Source organism: Python bivittatus, unplaced genomic scaffold, assembly GCF_059951505.1.
Source record: "Python bivittatus isolate LINGU-HERP-01145 unplaced genomic scaffold, Pbiv_v1 ctg000350_np1212, whole genome shotgun sequence".
NCBI classification, from domain to species: Eukaryota; Metazoa; Chordata; class Lepidosauria; order Squamata; family Pythonidae; genus Python; species Python bivittatus.
In genome coordinates, this window is record NW_028277074.1 from 17,113,462 (window position 1) to 17,130,551 (window position 17,090).

Consider the following 17,090-nt stretch of genomic DNA (forward strand, 5'->3'; position numbering starts at 1 on the left):
TGGAGACTTAGGACTTGATTATGATTACAAAAATATGTTTTTAATACACAGGACCAGCTTGTTACAGTATTGTACCCTGTGCTTCTTTGTGACTCCAGAATTTAATTATTAATATATTTCATGAAAAATTAGCTCCTAATTCTAAAGTTCAGCTTCTGAATACAGTATTTGCTTATATGTTAGAAAGGAAAAAAGAAGACAGAGGTTTTGTTCTTTCATCTTCAGGATGTTCTGGTTCCCCAGATTAATATAGTTGTATGCCAACTGATTTGATCAAAGGCACCCACATTTTTGCATGCAACTCTGGCTTTAATCTATACTGTCATAAAAGTCATTAAAAAATTGTTGCACCATAGACTGCTTATTTGCTTCCAGTTCCAAGCGTTTTAATATCACTCAACGTTGATAATACTGTTTCCATAGATTTCTGATTCTGACTTTTTTTTTGTATGTTTTTGTTAAGATCAAGTACTTTTTTTTGCTTTTCCTCCCTCTGTTCAGGTAATCTTGTACTTGTACAGTATCTGGTTTTCTGTATTACTGTTGTGACATTCAGTTCTACCTTTTCACTAGAACTTTCTGTCTGCTTCAAATCTTGTATCTCTTAAGTGTTGCCACTGAAGATGCTTTGCCAGAATCTCAAGATTAGTATGTTTAAGAGCAAGCTTCTCATTTCCTCTTAAGTTCATCACACATTTCCATTATATTATTCACCTATCATACCCTATCCAGAATTCTTACAGCACAATCTATTTATACTTCAGTTATGTGAAGTTATCGTCACAATGAATATGCTTTGTATTCTTTTGTGCTCAGCAATACTAGACTTGCCTTTAAATTCCTTTCACTAAAATATGCATCTATTAAACAGTTTTCAAATTAACAAACTTATGAAGGTAAAGCAGAACTGTTTTACTTTTTGCTGATAAGTAACATCAAGACTATTTTAATACTCTTGAGCTATGTTCCTTTTACAGAGTGTAACAGAGGGAACTTCAGAAGTATTGTACTCCTTATATGGTATTGTGGAACATAGTGGCACTATGAGATCTGGTCATTACACTGCTTATGTGAAGACAAGAACTGTTACCAGCCAACTTTCTGATCTTGTACATGGCAAGATTCAACAAAGTGAGTATAAGTAATCTATCCTGGACAATTAATATGAAATTAAATTCCTATGAGCCAGCTGGAAAGTAGTAAGGAAAATTTGCTCTGGATTTTTTTTTAATTTTCAGCTTCAGAATCAGAGTCACCCAGAAGACAGTGGTTTCATATAAGCGACACTCATGTGCAAGCAGTATCCATATCCAGAGTCCTGAAATCACAAGCATATCTTCTCTTCTATGAAAGAATATTGTAAATTGGAAACATTCCAATCAAGGAAAGCTTCACCAAACTTTATCATGTTCAATTTATTTTCTTTATATCTTGAATCTGAATTTAAACATAACTTCCTTTTTCTTTTAAATAAATATATATGTAAATGTAACTTCGTTTGGTTAATACATCACCTGATGAACTGAATTTGTGTGATAGAGGGTATATTCCTTGATCCATGAACTCAGATCTTAATTGTAAAGTTTTTTAAAAAAATGTCCTAAAAGATGCAATAATAACATGGAGATCTATCATTACTGTGATATAAATTGAGCTAGCAACTTGAAATAGTTTACTGTCAATATATTTGTTACAAGTAATGAGAGGGGAAGTGTGCCGCAGAGCACAATTCAGGAATGTGTCAAATTATATTTGACTAGCTTACTTACAAATATAAAACTTATTTCACCCCTATAATGGCTAGGAGAAACAAATGCTGTCTCATATATATATATGAGTATACAGCACAAATGCCTCTTGTAATACAATGGAAAGAATAGTCGTCTCATCATACTGTAGATGCCTAGGATTTTTTAATCAAAAATGTAAGTTAAAAGGTCTAAATCTTCCTCCTGATCTTCTGTAATATATTATGAAATCAACTGATTTCAAAGGTCTTGTACATGACAAAAGGTTCATGACTACCAATTTGAATGCACTGTTTTAAAAACATGATTTCATCAAATGTTACAGAATAATTGACTAATTAATTAATTATTAAGAGATTAGCTATTACAGCTATACAAAGGAGTAAAAAAAATGCCTTGAATGCAAATACGTACAAAGCACCTCTTTCCAAATTGTTAAGGCAGCCATATTTTTTACAAGCTTTGTGCAGTTGTTTAAGAAGCTGTATCTGGATTACATGGACATATTTCTTGCAAAAGATTCATCTGCTACGGTTAAAAAATAGCTGCCTAATTATGGTCCTATGCATCAAAAATCATGTTTTGAATGCCTTGGGTAGCTCTATAAACTATTTGATGCTTTGCTGTACTGTACTTAAATAATTAACAAGTAAATTCAAGTGCTTTAATATACAGCCCTATACCAGGTATACATGCTGGAAATCCTTTAAATAACCATGTCTCTAAACCAGACAAAGACAGCTTACTGAAACTGCTTTTATTGAAATGCTTCAAGGTAGACTTGTAATACAGATTAGTCTCATAATTTAAAGATAAGTAGAACACATCTGGCAAAACAGACAACATTGTCTACATGTGCATAACTATTTCAGTCACTTTGGTCATCATCCAAATCCTTCTTCCCTGATGGAGGCTTAGGGCCACCAGCTGGCTTGGCCATTATGATCTACAAAAGAAATAAGTTGTAAGACTTGAATATTATCACTACATTTTAAGTCGTCAATACTTAAAGGCTTCAAATAGGTAAAGTATGCAGGTGTATTCTTTAATTACATATTTTTATGCCATGATAGACTGACTGCATTTTTAAAACACAAAAATTAACTGTTTGGTTCTATATACATACTAGTATTTTTTCAGGGAGGAGTCAAAGGTTACTCAATTTTCTCATAAAGGTTTCATGAAAGAAATATTAGCTATGTATACTCTAGTAAGATGAAAGCTAGTTCTCATGGCCAGTTGTGTATGAAGCCTGATGTCCCCAAAATTGTTTTAAAATGTAATTGTGTTTATGGCGTGGAATAGTTATTGTGTCCATAGAAAACAGTTAATAAAAACTGGCTTCAGTAACAACAGCTGTATCTACAGATTTAAAAATCTAGGGATACTCTCTCAGGTATATTTGAATACACTGGTATAATGAAATTGCCAGTCAATCTACCAGGCACAAAGTGAATACTCACCCTTTGGTCAATTTTCACAACTCATGTGCTTTTAATGCTATCAATTCTTTAATATTCCTAAAACAGGGTTTCAATGTAAGATGCTGTATTTTAACATTTCAAGCAGATTGTTAGTGCTGTGGCCTACACAAATGTGAGCGTGGAAGCAAAACATACCCATTTCAGGCAGAGTATAAAAGGCATTCATGCAAAGCTTCCACTCTTGTCAACATTACACACAAGGCCATATCTTACTGTACACTATTGCTCAGGGGCATCTTTCCAGTCATCCTTGTCCCAGTGATCTGATGCTTTAGGGGCTTTAGGACCACCTGCTGCTTTGGCCACAATAATCTATAGAAATTTCACATCACGAACATATTTTGACATGTTTCATGAAAAAAGTCATTCCTTATGAACCTAAGAGTTTGAATACTTTATTTGTACAAGTCAATACCTACAGTCCTAACAGTAATCTACACAGTAACATGCATTAAGTTGGCCATTAAAAGTGTAACTCCAAATATAAACACATTTTTGTAAATATATGTTAATGTTAAAATTGGCTATTGGCATAGTATACTGATATTGTATAAAACTGGAAAGCCTATTATGCCAACTCACCTGATCAACTCTCAATACTGTTATTGCAGCATTTGTAGCAAGCTTAATACCCCAGTATTTCCCAAGATGTGTGTCTAATACACCTGCTTCCAACATATCTTTCACAGCTGTAGCTTCAGCCTGTTAAAAATATTAACAAATATTCAATTAGAATGATTAACAGCCTTTGTGCCTGTCTAATTACAAATATTATTTTCCCCCACCTTGATCTACAGTCCCTAAATCTGCTGTCATTCAAACGATGGACAGGCACTATAAATCTGTATGCTTTTACATCTGTATTAAACAATCACATTATAGCATGAAAAACACCCAGTCTGTCTCAGAATTGGTAGGATGTACCATTACTAACACCAAGAAAAAGAACTTGGGTGATACAGCGACACTGTATTTCCTACATGTTTTAGTTATAAAAATATGATTTATTTAATTAATAACTAGATATTATTTTATCTAGATAGAAAAAACTTTATTTTTTGTCAACTCAAGGTGGTGTACGTACCTAATGCTCCCATCTCCTGTACATACCCCACTATGAAAAGTGCTATAATCTGTTATAAGTATTGCAAATGTTGATCGCACCACTTTTTAATATATTTTTAAAAAAACTGAATTAATTTAAGATTTTGTACTTTATGGTGAATTTGTAGCTGGTCTTACCTCAATATCAAATCCAACATTTTTATTGCCTTCTTGATGTACTGCATATAGCTTTGAAATAAGCTCATTTGCTTTAATTCCAGAATTTTCTGCCAGAGCTCGGGGAATAGCTTCAAATGCCTCAGCAAATTTCTTGATTGCATACTGATCAAGACCTGGACAAGTCTGAACACAGATGGGGGTTGCTTTTAAGTTGTATTGAATTATAGAAGAAATGTGACTGGAAAAATAAGTTTGCAGCATACCTCTCCATATGAAGTTATCTGTTTTGCCAACTCTATTTCAGTTGCACCACCTCCTGGGACAAGGCGCTTATCCTACAAAAGAGTGAAATGTATGAAATGCCAAGTTACAAACTGAAGCATGAAGGCTTCAAAGTAGTATTCATTTCTAAAGTCTTTTTTTTAATACAATGACTGTATTATCTGGATAGAACAGTATATAAAGTTGATACAGACAAATAAACATATTGTGTAAATACCAATCGTAATACAATATCCCAATTACTGTATATACAGCATATCAAAAATATTAATAGTTCTGCAATGCATGTTATATAATACCCCCAAATTATAGGTGTCCAAGGCTCTACTCACCCGAGTAAGTACTTTGAAAGTATTTACACCATCATCAATTGCTCTTTCTACATCATCCATGAGGTTGTCTGTGGAGCCACGAATTACTATTGTTGAAATAGCACCATCTTCCTTTTCTGCAAAAAAAAAAAAAAAAAAAAAGACTCATGAAACATTTTTTTACAAATGTAAATATTACATTTAAGGACAAAAAAAAATCCAGTATACTAAAAAGTATATACCATGTTTAAACACAATCACTTGTGTTTCCCCAACTTCTGATAAATACACACTGTCACAGTAGCCCATTTCTTCTAAATTGGGTGGAGTCTGTGAGGGTAAAGAAGAATTATGGTTATGTCAAGAATTATCACAATAGAAATAGCCATTATTGTTTACATACCAGTCTAGGCAGGGCTGTAGCAGTCAAGAATTATTATCACAATACAAATAGTCATTATTGTTGTTTACATACCAATCTGGGCAGGGCTGTAGCACCAACTGTTTTGCATAATCTTCTGAGATCCCATTTGGAATTCAGCCTTTAAAATATATAAATATTTCAAGAAGGAAAACTCTATAATTTGAAAATTCTTGTTACACAATAAAATTTTTCAGGAACATTTATGTTCATTTAATGGATAATAAGATTTCTATCAGAAACAAAAATTTATAATACCTCACCACCTTCCTGCTTTATGTGCAAATTGGATTCTCATGATAAACTGAACATACTATTCCATACTATTTCCTGTCACATACATTAATCATAAAGTTTTCCAAACTTACATGACTCAGAGTAAAAAAACTATAGGCACAGAGTAAGTATCTCAATATAACTCAGTTCATTATGCAAGTGTGTGTGAATGCTTTTATAATATGCATTTCTATTACCTGAGAAAACTTGTATCAAGTTAATTGAACATGGAACATCAAATAAAACCTTACTTCCAAAGAAAACTGAATAGGATAGACCATTTTAAGTAAGAAAATAAGAAAATGGTACAGAAAACAGGACCTGATTCTTCCAAGTCATGACCCTCTACTTTGATCTTGTGTAAATTTATCTTATCACAAGATAAAAAAATACAAAGCCCAGCATTTGCAATCAAGTCAAATCTGCATTATAACTTGAAATCATAAAGCAATAGGTATTTTGTTTTTGTTTTTAAAGTATACTACTTTAACTGAATGGGAAAATTAGATTTTTCAGTTTAGCAAATCTTACCGGATTAACATAAGATTGTATTTGTTTGCATAATGAAGGGCCATGTCTGCCACTTTTCCACCTGATACTACCACATTCGCACCAGCATCCGCAACAGCTTTGATCTGTAGCTCCATTAAGTTCTCTTCTCCTTTGCTGAAATTCATCAGTTCTTCAGCATTTTTGATCAGTACAGTTCCCTGCAATAAAGCATGTTCCCCATCATTCATAAAAGTTGTATGCTGAATGTCTGCCTTACCAAAAAAAATAAATAATCAAGTTTAGTTTCCTGTTCTCAGATACAATTCATTACAATGTATTTTAGTTATTACAAAGGAGAACTAGGAAACAAGATATCCCAGAAATACAGGACAGCACAGATTCAGGTGACGAACAGCAGACACAATAACATACAATAACCCTAAAGCCTTTAATCCATTCCCTTGCCAATATAATTTAAAGATAGAATATTAAAGCAATTAAATAATAGGCACAAGGACGTAGAGCACAGAATGATTCTTCCTTAGGGATTACTATTTGTTGAAAATTCTAGCTAATAAAGTATGGCCTGTTTTGTTACCTAAATTAAGTATGGTCAATTTTTGGATAGCCAGGGGTGAACTTAACATTTTATGGGAACAAAGTTACACATAAAATTTGACAATGATACAAAGTAGGCAAGCTGCCTGACACATCTAGGAATGGCCAGAATTTACTTTCTTATTGAAGGAATTTGGGAAAGAGACATATTTGAATTTTTCTTTATTTGTGTTACAACTATTTTAAGACTTCCCTAAGTGTTCAGATAGAAAGCTGTACTACCAATTTATTGTTCTGTATGAGAATTATATCTACTTGTATCTGCTAGATTTCAGTTGCAGTTCCCTAGACTGTTTTTAAATGTGTGCGTAAGTAACATATAGTTTTAGATGCATCTGCAAAGTGGTACAACCATAATGTAATCCTGGATAGGACACTGCTGTTTTAAAAATAAATAACCATTCTGTAAAGTAAGAGCAGAGATATTTTTGATATATCTCTAAATTTAAAAAAAAAAACATGACTTCTTCAAACAATGAAGCAGAGAAAGAATATCATTTCCCATACTAAAACACTATATACTATCCAGACTATCCAAAGAACCCAATAATCCTCCAACATCACTGAAATAACTCTACATTTGTAATTCTGGAGAGTGGCAGGAAATTTTTAAACTACACTTATTGCCCAAGGAAAGAAATTATGCCACATTTCTGACCAAATAACCTGGATTCACCACATAAACTAACCCTGTTTGCAGACTCCTACTACATCACAAATAAGGGTCCACATAAGATACAGACCATTGCTACTTATATAGCCATAGCCCTATTTTTAATAACCATCACTAGTATGGAAAAGGCTATCATGTTAATGTAATCCCATTGTAAAAAAAATGCAGGCTAAAACACCTACATAAGGAAAAAAATCAGTGCATAGATGTATAAATACTCTCTACTTTTAACAATTAAATGTGGTCGCACCAAGGACAGAGAAATAAATCAAGATCAGTATTAAGCCTCCTGACAAGCCAGTTCCATAAAGATTTACCATACTCTTGTCACCCAAGAACCAAACTAGCAGGCAGCAACAGAATAGAAAACAGGCTACTCCATGTACTTAGCAGACAAGTACAGGTAGTCTTGCTTAGTGTCCACAATTGAGACAGGGAGCTCTGCTGTTAAGCGAAACAGTTGCTAAATGGGAAACCGTCCCCCTGCCCTTTGGATGGTCACCAAGAGAATTAGCAAGAAGGGAATCAATGTTTGTATTTCATTGAAGAGGAAGGGATTACAAGAGAGTAAGCAGGCACACAATGGGAATACACATCAAAAGCAATGTGCTGGCGCTGGCAGCCACGAGCACACCATGCAAAGAGCCTGGCGTATTCCCCACTGTAATCCCTTCCTCTCCAAACTCTGTTCTGTAAGAGGGAGGGAGAGAAATACTGGTCAGGCACAGGACAGACTGCCTACAGAAATTGCTTTTTTCCCCCCCATCCTCCCAGAAAGCAAAGGAAGGGATTACAAGAGTAAACACGCACACAATGGGGAATACACTGGAGTGTTTGCATAGCACACTTGGGGCTGCCATTGACATATCATTGCTTTCAATGTGTATTCCCCATTGTGTGTCTGCTTACCCTTTTGTAATCCATTCCTCTCCAATCTCTCTGCAATGCAAGGGGGGGGGGGGAACACAGGTCAGGCACAGAACAACACATACTGACTGTAATGGTGATCACATGACTGAAGAACACTTTGAAGGTCATAAATGTGGGCATTGGTCCTAAAGTTATTTTTTCAGCACCATCATAACTTTGAATAGTCACTGAACAAGGCAGTCACTAAGCAAGCAACTGTAAGTTCTGTAAGAGACTGTTACTTTGAGCTCCTTCACTTAAGGAAATGTTTCTATTCCAGTTGGTAATAGTCAAAGGCCAATTACTCCTGGCACTATTTCAGCAGTATAATAAAGTAACATTCTCTTTATATCTTTGTATAAACCTCAGAACTTTTAAGAACTATTACTTAAATTTTCTTGCTTTCCTTTTCCTGTTCTGTGTGTCTCTTCAAACAGTAAACTTGAGGTTCACAAATGCTGTGTGTTACTAATGTGTAAACTATTATGGAAGCTTTTCCAGTCAAGCTCAAAAATAAATTACTACCAAAATTTAACCATAACATACCTTAGTTTCTGTTATCATACCATCAAAAGGACAAGAGTAGACAGCTATTTTTGCATCCTTGACAGAAGTAACATCACCCTCAGTTTCTTTTTTAAATACCATGCCATGCAATACAGTGGATGCACTAATACCAGAACCCTGAAAACAATACAAATAACAATCATACCAATTAAGTTGAATAATTAAAAATGGTCCTTCAATGCTAACATTTCGTATAAAAGCAAAAGATTTCATTTCAACTCTATATTTATTTAGGAATAATACTCAAACAGGAATATTTCATGTGTTCCTTTTTCCAAATCAGGCTGACTTAAGTACACATAATACAGATTGTCTGTTGATCTAGAAGTGACTTTTTCTGTCACATATCATTCATCCAATATACATCCTGTCCACTGTTTCAAATGTTTGATAGAAAACTTTGTAAAGATAGGAACAGTAACTCCTGTAGATTCTTAAGAAACTGTTTTTCACATTCTTTCCAATATACGACATCGACTTTAATAGTATCACAATTTTTAAATAAAACTAACACTAGATAATTATGTTTTTTTCTTAAATTCAGAGTTTTAGAAGTAAAAATTCTCATCAAAGTATTCCCGCAAATCTTAATTATATAAGCCAGGAGCTTGAAACAAAACGTTAGTTCCCATACTGTGCACTCCATATTTTAAATTAAATTCACAAGGGGAATGCAAGATATTTTAAATTTGGACCTAACTACTTAATGAACAGAATTATTAGTTATTTCCTTTGGCCCAGAAGGGCTGTGAAAAAATTACTGAGACACTAACAGTGCCAAGAAAATCTGGGAACTTCCTGTAAGCCACCCAGAGCCACTGTGAGTGAGTTGGGTGGCCATATAAATTGCTTAAAATTAATAAGATTATGTATAATACTGAAAAGAAAAAAATCACAACTTACTAAGATTTTGCATACTCTGATGTTATCAACATTGAAGTGACCCGATTCAGGAAAAACAGATACTGTGAAAGAATTAAAAACATAATTTTAAGAAAGTTTGTTAGCTTTCAGATCTCTTTCTCTACTTTAAGTTATATATTAATTTGAAATAAATGTATGGAAATTGATTCACTGAAAATATGCTTTATTTAATATGAAAAGCATATTATTTTCCTGTTACATGGAATTCAGCTCTACATAACAATGCAGAGGTAGATTTCTTATCTGAAAACCAAACATTCACTAACAAGAATTCCTAGAGTTAAGAAGAGATTGGAAGTAACTTTTCCTCTGGCTGTTTACATTAAAAAAGTATTGTTTGGTCCACACCATCAATGTGAATATTAAATGAATAACAAAATCTATATTAAGTAAAACTCTATTAAAATTTACTTACCACATGCCTGAGCAATAAGCTGAGTTAGAAAGATTTCACTACCACACTGTTTACTCATTACTGAAGTTTGTAGCAAAGATGCCACTTCTCCAACATCCCGAAGATTTTTTGCAGAGCAGCATACAAGATCAGGCAGAATCTCCAATGCTTTCTTGCAAGCTTTTTCATAGCCTTCAATCACCTACAATTAAATATAAGCAAATGCCTGTACTATAACACATAAATATGCACAAAAGTTTGACGTCTGTCAGAATACCCCATACAATGCAAATTTACTGGTCTATTACTTTGCATGGGGAAGCATCAGAGGGTAATATTCTTCAAATACTTTTTTCAAATTAATTACTAGAAAAAAAGACTGAAGCTACAATCATATCCCTGTTTACCTGGAAGTTAGCCCCAATAAACTTAGTAGATTTCATATTTAATAAACAGCAACAGGCAAACTAATAAAAGTATGATATAGAAATGGAATATTATAGGAAATGCAATTATCTAACAAAGCACCCATACCTCTGAAACAGAAAGTCCCATTCTTAGAAGTTCCTCAGCATGTTCCAGAAGGGCACCGGCAAAAACAAGGACAAAATTTGTCCCATCACCAACTTCTTGTTCTTGCATATGAGAAGCCATAACAATCATTTTTGCAGCAGGATGCTGAACCTATCCAATATTTTATATTAGAGGAAACCATTGAACACATATTAAAATTCAGTAAATAAAGCATATTTCATTATTTAATAATACATATTCAAGATATGAATTACTATTCCTGAATTTTTTATGGGATACAGGACGCTAAGTAGCTTGGCTTTTAGCAGCTACTAAGCTAAAAGTACTAAGCTACTATTAGCAGGCTAGTAGCACGCATCTCTAGTGTTGTTTAGATACTTTAAGTTCAGATGCTCTCACAGAAAAATGTACACCCCCTAAAAAAAAACTGGATTAGCAAACAAAGTCACAAAGAAGTAGCGTACAATTAAATGTATTAGAAATGTATTTTAAATTGAGTATCAACAAAAAGTTACCTCCAATTCTCTTAAAATGGTAGCAGCATCATTAGTAACAAAAAGCTTTTCCAAATGATTAATAACCATTTTGTTCATCCCTAAAACAAGCAAAAAACAGAAAATATCAAATAGTATTTTAAATACTTACAAGTTTTGTAACAAGGTAATTAACAAGTTTATAACAAGGTAATTAACAAAATAATCAAGAAAATAATTTCTGATTTTGTTCATTTTGGATTTTTATGTGAGCTTCCCAGTCTACTGAATGGGTTGGATATTAATTCATGTAATAAAATTAAGTTCAGTTGAGAAATGAGAAAACAATCTGAAACTTTACAGAATCCCAGTTAACTTTTAATACAAGTAATGGAACTATTAGGTAAATAGAAAATTAAATATATTTACAGAAAAGAAATAACATCTTACCATTTGGGCCGTAGGCTGTGCGAGTTGTTTGAGCAAGTTCTTTACATGCTTGAATATTCCGAAACACAGCTTCTTCCAATCCAGAATAATGCTAGATATACAAATTTAACTCAGAATTAGAAATCATCACATGAAATAATATAGTAGTTATAAAAATTTTGAAAATTACATATTTCCTCCTTAGTTCCTCTTCATTTTCCATTCTTCTATCACTTGGGACTATATCTTAAGACAAAAAGCAAGGACTAATTGCTCTGGCAGGTTTTTTTTTTAAAACGCTAAAATGTGGAGCATCTTAAAACAATATAGGGACGTGATTTCTGAAACTATTTCAGCTCCATTTTTTAGCAGCAACCGTGGGAGGCATCTGTATTTTATTCTGTACAATGAAGTGACATGTAAGACAAGGCCTAATCAGAATACATCATTTTCTGTGCTCATGAAGGTCCAATCAGATGGTATTATTTTTGTATGCATATTCATATGGATGTGGCAGGCACAGAACATATGGAATCTGCATGTTTCTGTTATTCCCTTGTATTGCATCCATGTGGGTCTGTGTGCGTGCACTGGGAAACACAGTATGGGCTACTTATTCTCCAGTCAGGATAATGTAACCAGGAAACAGTGAGGCTTAGAATGGAAGAATTGGCAGCATTTCAAGCCGCTGTCCAACTGCCATACAGATGCACTGAGGAAATTTTTAATGGATATTTTTCTTCCTAGTTCTCAGCTGATTCTGTCACGTTTTAAAACACTATTTTTCTTCTGCCAGTCTCTCTCTCACCAAATTTAGCCATGTTCTGTATCTTTTTTAAGAATTACAGGTAGTCCTTGGCTGATGACCACAACTGGAACCAGAATCTGTCATGGAACAAAGTGGTCATTATGCGAGATGTCCACACGACTGCTTTGCTCAACAACAGCAATCTGGCACTCCCAGTTGCGGTCATTAAGTGATCTCCCAGGCCATTAAGTGGACGGAGCAAAAGAGCTGTTTGTTGAAGGATTTCAGCTCAGCACACAGCTGAAATCGTCCCAGCAGGCAGCTCTTTGAGAGCAGAGCTGAAATCCTCCTGGCAGGCAGCCCTTTCACTCTCAAACATTCCTAAAGCCCACCAAAGGGTTTGCCCTCTCCTCGTGAACAGAGGGGAAATCCTTCCTCGGGCTCAAGGAACAGAGCTGAAATCTTCAGGATATGAGCTCCCTTCCTTCCCTACGGCCAAGGGGTTTCCCCTCTCCACTTAGCGGGGGGGTAGGAATAGAGCTCAAATCCTGAAGATTTGAGCTCTGTTCCTTCGCACTGCTGAGTGGGGAGGGGAAACCTCTTGGCCATAGGGAAGGAAGGGAGCTCAAATCCTGAAGATTTCAGCTCTGTTCCTGCACACTGCCACATCCTCTCTGTTTGCAACCTTCCCTGCCGGCAGAGAAGATTGCAAATGGCGATCACATGAGCGCAGGGCACTTGGCAAGCAGTCATAAATGTGACCCAGTTGCCAAGCTCCCGAAATGCAGCCATGTGACCATGGGGAAGTTTTACAACAGCAGGAAGTGCTTTACGGGCCATCTTAACTTTGAACTTTCATTAAACGATCATTAAGTGAGGACTACCTGTATTCTGCCAATGAACAGAAGGCGTCCCAATCCCCTTTCACATAATTTCCAATATTGTTGGAAATAATAAAACGATAATGTCTCTATTACATAGCCTCCAGTTAAAATACAGAAGTAGATAAAAACTCTGTATCACCATTGTTTCTCAGACTGCTTTATACTGTTTATTCATCTAACAAATATTGCAGAATGGCTATTTTCCAAAAATTTGGGTTCTAACCAAGAGTCTAGGAAACATGGGAGATATTGTGGTATTATAAAGAAAGTTCCAAACACAGTGATCGGTCAATCGGTCTTTCTTTTTTTCTTTGAGGAATCTCTGGTATGGCTCCAAGAACTCCAATTACTATCGTATTATAGTTGACTTTTTCTTCCAAAGGCTTTCAACCTCAATTTGCAAATCTCTGTGGGTTTTTTTCTCCATTCATTTCTCAACAGTTTGACTATCTCCTGGTACTGCTATATCTGCTATATATATGCTGAATTCAGTTCAGCAACTGAAAAGTTGCTGTACCACACTTTTTCTTACTTCTTTTCAGTAACACTAATGACTGGTGTGTTGTGTTTCAGGTGTTTATCAGTCTATTTTAAAAGCCCACAAGATCTTGCCTAATTTTCTAAGACATTTTCAGCTGTGGGGTCCCAGTGTCAACAGTAAAGTCAAACTTTACCCTCTATACATAAATTCCAATGCATGATTTTTGTAAACCGGATTGCTTATATTCAGCATTGACAATTTTGATACAGCCATTAATGAGTTAACCTACAGTTTCATCTTTGATTTTACATAGTCAGCATTTGCTATCATTTGAAATATATTCAATTTTGGCTGTTATGATTTATGTTTGCATAGCATATTCTGACTGGAATATTATTGCTTCTTCAGTTCCTTTTTTTAAGAACTCCAGTCAGCAGACAATCTATATTTTTGCACTTTCCTTGTTAGAATTTAACTGAACACCAAGGAGCAGTGATGATGAAGTAACAAATGGATAATATGAGGAGGTAGTCACCAACCATGCCATGATAAGACAGCATGCAAACCAAAAGTAATACATGGTAAAGAAGCAGATGGATGCTTTTTCATTAACTACCCAAAACCTTAAAGGAGGAAAAGCATAATGTGAATGGTGTAACCAACATTAACTGAAGTAGGGAAGAATCAGAAGATCATATTAAAGTTCTTGAAGATGTGTTACATGAATATGGCCAGACTTCATTGCCATTAGGTACCTAGAGACATGCTTGGCTTAAGTAACAAGCTATATCAAATACTATGAAATCAATCTACTTATTCATGTTCAAATTCTAAATCACATTTAAATTGAAATTACTGAAAAAAATTCAAAGGTAATAGGAAGCTTGACATTTTAGCTTCAAGTAAATTCCTAAGAAATAATTATAATGAATTATAAGAGATATACACAGATTCACTTTTTAATGTGTAAATTAAGAAAATGTATTATCTTGAATTTCAATAGCTTTTCCAGGCACGCACAATTCTTTTCAAAGTGTGGTTGCGAAAAGTTCAATATTTCAAGAACGACTGCATCACAGATGTTTTAAAGCACAATGATGTTTAGCACAAATTTAGTAACTTCTGCAATGATCTATAATGTGCAATTTCCATTTTCTACACCTGTTGCATACTGTCTCCACATCTCTGCAAAATTGTCCAAATCTAGGTAAGTTTCTACCTGTCAGAATGTTTGCACTACATATACCATTTTCACTGATATGGTGTAATCTGTAAACTTGGCCCTCTACTGTTCATTTCTGTATAAGTGAAGCAGTAGTGGTCCCTGTACAGAACCTTTGAAGGATCTCACTTCATTTCCTTCAATTGATTTACTTGTCTCATGCTTTCCTTTTCCCACTGTTAAACTGCGAAAGGACGCCTTTCTTAATCAAAGACTCATGTTTATTCAGAAACAATGTAGACACTGCAAAATATTATTTTTAAAAAACCAAGATATATGCTAGTTATGTTAATGTTCAGGAAGACAAAATGAATTATGCACATAGTTTAAAATACAGTATCCTGATCCAGCCATGGATGTGATCAATGTGCCAGTGTCCTAATACAAAACAGAAAGGGCATTAAAACATTGCTAGCTCTGACCCGGCGTGATAGAATGGAGCTAAATTCGGAAAAGAGGGATGCTCCTTTCTGCCATTTTGGACTGACTGCACCAGACTCACAACCAAGCAATCCACCTGAGCACCAAAACCTGTTCCCGCCACCCATTCTGGCGATGGCCCTTTACACCGCAATTCTGTAACTCTTAATAAAACATTAGCTATAAGGCTGAAACAAATACAATTATACAACATAAACCTGCCCTAGGGGAGGGGGACGGGACGGGGGCTAGAATGACAGGCGGAGCTCGCGTGGACTCCTTGAGCTTTCTCCGGCCTGCTACTCTCCGCAAGCACCGGAGCTCATCTCCAGAATTCTCTGCGTGCCCGCTGGACAGCAGCAGGCCGGGAAAGGCCGTCTTGGGCGTTTCTCCTGTACGTTAGGAGCTAGAAGGGAGTCGCCATAACCATATTCATTCTTAAGCCTCTATATTCATTCTTCAAGCAACAACCACGCTCGTTCGCAGTACCACGCATGAGCCGTACTAACGACAAGGCCCAATAGCCCCGCCTCTGTGAGCGGCGCGTGGAGCCGGTGCCTTAGAACGCAAGCTGCGATTTCTCTTCTGGAACCTTCCGCTTTCCTTCGTTTCCAGCGCCACCCTCCTCCATTCCCCATGAGTTTCTCTGCTCACCTTCGCCCCTTCTTTCAGCATCTGGGCGAAGCCAGGGGCCTTCGGAACGTGCAATGCCATCTTCCCGTTCTGGCCACGCGCAGAAACACCAAGACTGGAGAGATCCTGTGGCGGGGCCGACGCGCGCAACTCACGCCCAGTCGCGCCTGTACACGCACGCGCAGAGAAAGGAGGCGCGGTTAAACAAAATGGCTGAAGTTCTGGCACAAAAGGAGGGGAGGAGCAAAACATAGCATGTAGGACGGGAAATCAACGGTCTTTTTGTCGCCAGACTCCAAAAGCGGCCGTTCCCTTGATGAGCAGGAAGCGGCGCTAAAAGACTACTGTGAAGCGCGATGGTGTCGTCCTCTCTTTACCGATCCTCATTTAAATGCCATACCAATTGAATTAGTTTAGGTATCCAGTTCAAAAATATATTGCAATGTTTAATTCTATATTTACACAATTATACAAAATGCAGTTTTCAGGGAGATGTAAGCATTGTTTTTACTTTACAATAAAGGACGCTATACTTCCAAATTTGGTAAGTTCTTACCTCAAAGTGCTCACAAGGTTAAAAAAAAGAAATGACAGAAACTGGAGAAATTGAAGTACAGCTAAATGAAAAAGAAAATAATATGTTTTCTATAGCCCACAGCTTGGTTTAGTTACTGGGGAACATGGAGGAGCCAATGGCTCAATGAAAAAAAAAAAATTGGAGGCTAGGAATAGCCACATGTAAGTGTTTGGGGAGGAGGTTGAGAAGTTTTTCTCCTACATTCTTTTGTCCTTCAAACTCCAGCATATGCAAATAAAAGCTACAGAAATATTAAGGCCTATGCACCCTTAAAGAACATATTAATCTGAAGTTGTTATCTTTACATTTTCCATGACAGGCTTCCAGCTGTCTTGGAAAGATAAACCAATTAACTCTGCAGGGTGC

The 17,090-nt window shown here is 35.7% G+C and overlaps 2 protein-coding genes across 7 annotated transcripts in view; one reads left to right on the forward strand and one right to left on the reverse strand.

Annotated features, from left to right (window-relative positions):
• The window catches only part of USP16 (ubiquitin specific peptidase 16), a 24,100-nt gene extending 21,452 nt beyond the window's left edge, over window positions 1-2,648 (forward strand). For all 4 annotated transcript variants that reach the window (XM_007441511.4, XM_007441512.4, XM_007441513.4 and 1 more), the window contains exons 17-18: window positions 978-1,131; window positions 1,239-2,648. In XM_007441511.4, the coding sequence (XP_007441573.1) occupies window positions 978-1,131; window positions 1,239-1,363 (279 nt within the window). In that variant the 3' untranslated portion in view covers window positions 1,364-2,648. The remainder of the gene's footprint in view (window positions 1-977; window positions 1,132-1,238) is intronic.
• CCT8 (chaperonin containing TCP1 subunit 8) lies at window positions 2,491-16,333 on the reverse strand. 3 transcript variants are annotated; one of them, XM_088144615.1, is made up of 16 exons: window positions 16,169-16,332; window positions 11,781-11,871; window positions 11,373-11,452; window positions 10,858-11,007; window positions 10,345-10,525; window positions 9,909-9,970; window positions 8,985-9,122; window positions 6,278-6,456; window positions 5,525-5,591; window positions 5,292-5,379; window positions 5,071-5,186; window positions 4,720-4,791; window positions 4,475-4,639; window positions 3,815-3,934; window positions 3,451-3,544; window positions 2,491-2,694 (listed from the first exon to the last, which is right to left on the reverse strand). In XM_088144615.1, the coding sequence occupies exons 1-15, from the start codon at window positions 16,226-16,228 to the stop codon at window positions 3,452-3,454; spliced, it is 1,662 nt and encodes a 553-aa protein (XP_088000741.1). In that variant the 5' UTR covers window positions 16,229-16,332; the 3' UTR covers window positions 2,491-2,694; window position 3,451. The 3 variants fall into 3 exon arrangements, with proteins under 3 accessions (XP_088000741.1, XP_007441576.1, XP_007441577.1); XM_007441514.4 differs by having other exon boundaries at window positions 3,446-3,544; XM_007441515.4 differs by lacking the exon at window positions 3,451-3,544 and having other exon boundaries at window positions 16,169-16,333.
• Window positions 16,334-17,090: the final 757 nt, after the last annotated feature.

What these genes read in the sequence shown, in the direction of transcription:
- CCT8 (XM_088144615.1), bottom strand. Translation starts at nt 16,228, where the DNA reads ATGGCATTGCACGTTCCGAAGGCCCCTGGCTTCGCCCAGATGCTGAAA. An exon ending in CTTTCAAAGTACTTACTCGG is followed by an intron (nt 4,792 to 5,070) that starts GTGAGTAGAGCC and finishes ACTCTTTTGTAG; the next exon opens with GATAAGCGCCTTGTCCCAGG. An exon ending in CAGTATTGAGAGTTGATCAG is followed by an intron (nt 3,545 to 3,814) that starts GTGAGTTGGCAT and finishes AAATTTCTATAG; the next exon opens with ATTATTGTGGCCAAAGCAGC.